The sequence below is a fragment of the Eimeria mitis genome, genomic scaffold (assembly GCF_000499745.2).
Source record: "Eimeria mitis Houghton genomic scaffold, Emh_scaff889, whole genome shotgun sequence".
NCBI classification, from domain to species: Eukaryota; Apicomplexa; class Conoidasida; order Eucoccidiorida; family Eimeriidae; genus Eimeria; species Eimeria mitis.
Window position 1 is genome coordinate 1699 of NW_013576540.1, and position 2500 is coordinate 4198.

The window sequence follows — 2500 nt, forward strand, 5'->3', positions numbered from 1 at the left end:
CGCTGGTATTGTTTTCTGCGTTTGTATTTATCTTATATTCTGCTTCTGCTGCTTTTGCTGCTGCTGTGCTGCTGCACTTGCTGCTGCTGCTGCTGCTGCTGCTGCTGCTGCTGCTGCTGTTTGCTGCAGGGGAATCTAACAGCTGCTGTCTCCGAGGCGTATGGGTGGGACGTGCTGTTTGGGGTGTTGTGTACTTTTGCTGTTTTTAGTGGCTTGCTGCTGCTGCCGCTAGCGCTAGCTGAGCTGAAAAGAAAGTCTCTTGCTTAGCTGCTGCTGCTGCTGCTGCTGCTGCTGCTGCTGCTGCTGCTGCTGCTGCTGTGGCAGCAGCAGCAGCTGATGTGGTAGAAGCAGCATATGCTCAAGTAACAGCAGCAAATTATGACGCAGCAGATACAGCAACTGCTGCTGCTGCTGCTGCTGCAGCAACAGCAGCAGCAACTGCTGCTGTTGCTGCTGCTGCAGCAGTGATTGCTTCTGCAGCAACAGCAGCAGCAACTGCTGCTGCTGCTGCTGCTGCAGCAGCAGCAACAAAAACAACAGTTTGTTTATTATTGTCAGTCTGTGGTGGCCGCTGCAGCAGGCCCACACCCGTCATAACATTTTATTTTATAAATATAAATATAAATATAAATATAAATATAAATATAAATATAAATATAAATATAAATATAAATACAAATATAAATATAAATATAAATATAAATATAAATATAAATATAAATATAAATATAAATATAAATATAAACATAAATATAAATATTTAATTTATATATTAAATATTTATATTGTTGCTGCTGTTGCTGTTGTTGCTGCAGTAGCAACAGTTGTTGCTGCTGCTGTTCTTTGTGTTGTTGCTGCTGTAGCTGTAGCTGCGGAAGCTCTTGTTGCTGCAGCTTCTGCTGTTGCTGCTGCTGCTGCTATTGGTGGTGGTGCTGCTGCTGCTATTGGTGGTGTTGCTGCTGCTGCTACTGCTGCTGCTGTTGCAGTTGCTGCTGCTGCTACTTCATAAGCTGATATTTTATACATCTGCTGCTGCTGCTGCTGCTGCTCATTTGCCGCTGCTTCTCTACCGCAGTTCTGCTGCTGCAGCAGCAGTGCTGCAGCAGCCAAACCCTAAACCCTAAACCCTAAACCCTAGAAACGAAGACAAAACCAAAGAAAGATAGAGGAAACCCTCGAGGGTTAAAAGCGCCACAAGTAGCAAAAAGAAATCCAAGGAAAAGCTGCAGCTGCTGCTGTTGCTGCTGCTGCTGCTGTTGCTGCTGCTGTTGCTGTTGCTGCTGCTGCTGCTGCTGCTTCAGCAGCAGCAAGGAACTGCAGCAACAGCAGCAGCACCAAACAGCAGCGGGAGCTACTGCTGCTACAGTTGTGTCACAGCAGCAGCTGCTTCAGCAGTTGCTGCAGCTGCTGCTGCAGCTGCAGCAGCAGCAGCAGCAGCAGCAGCAGCAGCAGCAGGTTAGTTTTATTTATGCAAGAGAGGTACTGAAGGGTGTTTCTTTTCTCTTTCTTTTTTTTTGGGGTTTGAGGCTAACAGAGACTTGCTGCTTCAGCTGCTGCAGCGCGTCGCTGCTGCTGCTGCTGATGCACCGCAGCAGCACAGCCATCGCAGCAGAGTTAAACCGCAGCGCATCCTGCAGCAGCAGCAGCAGCAGCAGCAGCAGCAACAGCAGCAGCAACAGCAGCAGCAACAGCAAGAGCAGCAACACAAGCCTCAGTTCTGTTTTCTTTTGTAATACAAAGAAAAATAATAAAGACAAACGAAAGCAGATATAAACAAAAACAAAAACAGAAAAAACAAAACAAAAAAAAACAAAAAAACAAAAAAAACAAAAACAAAGAAAAAGGTAAAGATAAAGAAAAAGAGGAAGACAAGGAGGGAGACAAAAAGACAGACAGCAGCAAAAAGAGAAATAAACAAAGACAAAGACAAAGACAAACAAATACAAAAAAGCAGCAAAAAATACAAACAACATGAAAAAAAAGAAAAGATAAAGACAAAGACAAAGACAAAGACAACGAGAGAAAAAAAAGAAACAAAGACAAAGACAGAAATAAAAAAAAACAAAGACAAAGACAAAGACAAAAATAAATAAATTAAAAAAAAAAAAAACAAAGACAGCAACTCACTCTCTGCTGCTGCAGCAAAGGCCTAAGAACAGCCCGCAGGCGGATAACTAAACGCCGGTGCTTCTCAGAAGCAATAAATAACCTGAAGACACAACAAGCAACAAACTCCTGCTGCTGCTGCTGCTGCTGCTGCTGCTGCTGCTGCTGCTCTTGGTGCTAGTGATGTTGCTGCTGCTGCTGTTGCTGCTGCTGCTTCTGGTGTTGCTGATGCTGCTGCTGCTGCTGTTACTGCTGCTAGTGCAGTTTCTGCTTCTGCTGCTCCTGCTGCTGTTCCTGCTGCTGCTGCTGCTGTCACTGGTGCTGCTGGTGCTGCTGCTGCTGCTGCTGCTGCTGCTGCTGACCTGAAGTGCAGCTGAACCAGCTGCAGAGCCAA

At 45.4% G+C, this 2500-nt stretch overlaps 1 protein-coding gene across 1 annotated transcript in view; it reads right to left on the minus strand.

Moving 5' to 3' along the window:
• Nucleotides 1-2500, minus strand: part of EMH_0024720 (uncharacterized protein) — a gene marked incomplete at both ends in the record, with an annotated part of 7564 nt that overhangs the window by 846 nt on the left and 4218 nt on the right. The window contains 2 exons of the mRNA XM_013502337.1: nucleotides 1533-1631; nucleotides 2210-2500. The exon at nucleotides 2210-2500 is cut by the window's right edge and continues 207 nt beyond it. Coding sequence (XP_013357791.1) covers nucleotides 1533-1631; nucleotides 2210-2500 — 390 coding nt within the window. The remainder of the gene's footprint in view (nucleotides 1-1532; nucleotides 1632-2209) is intronic.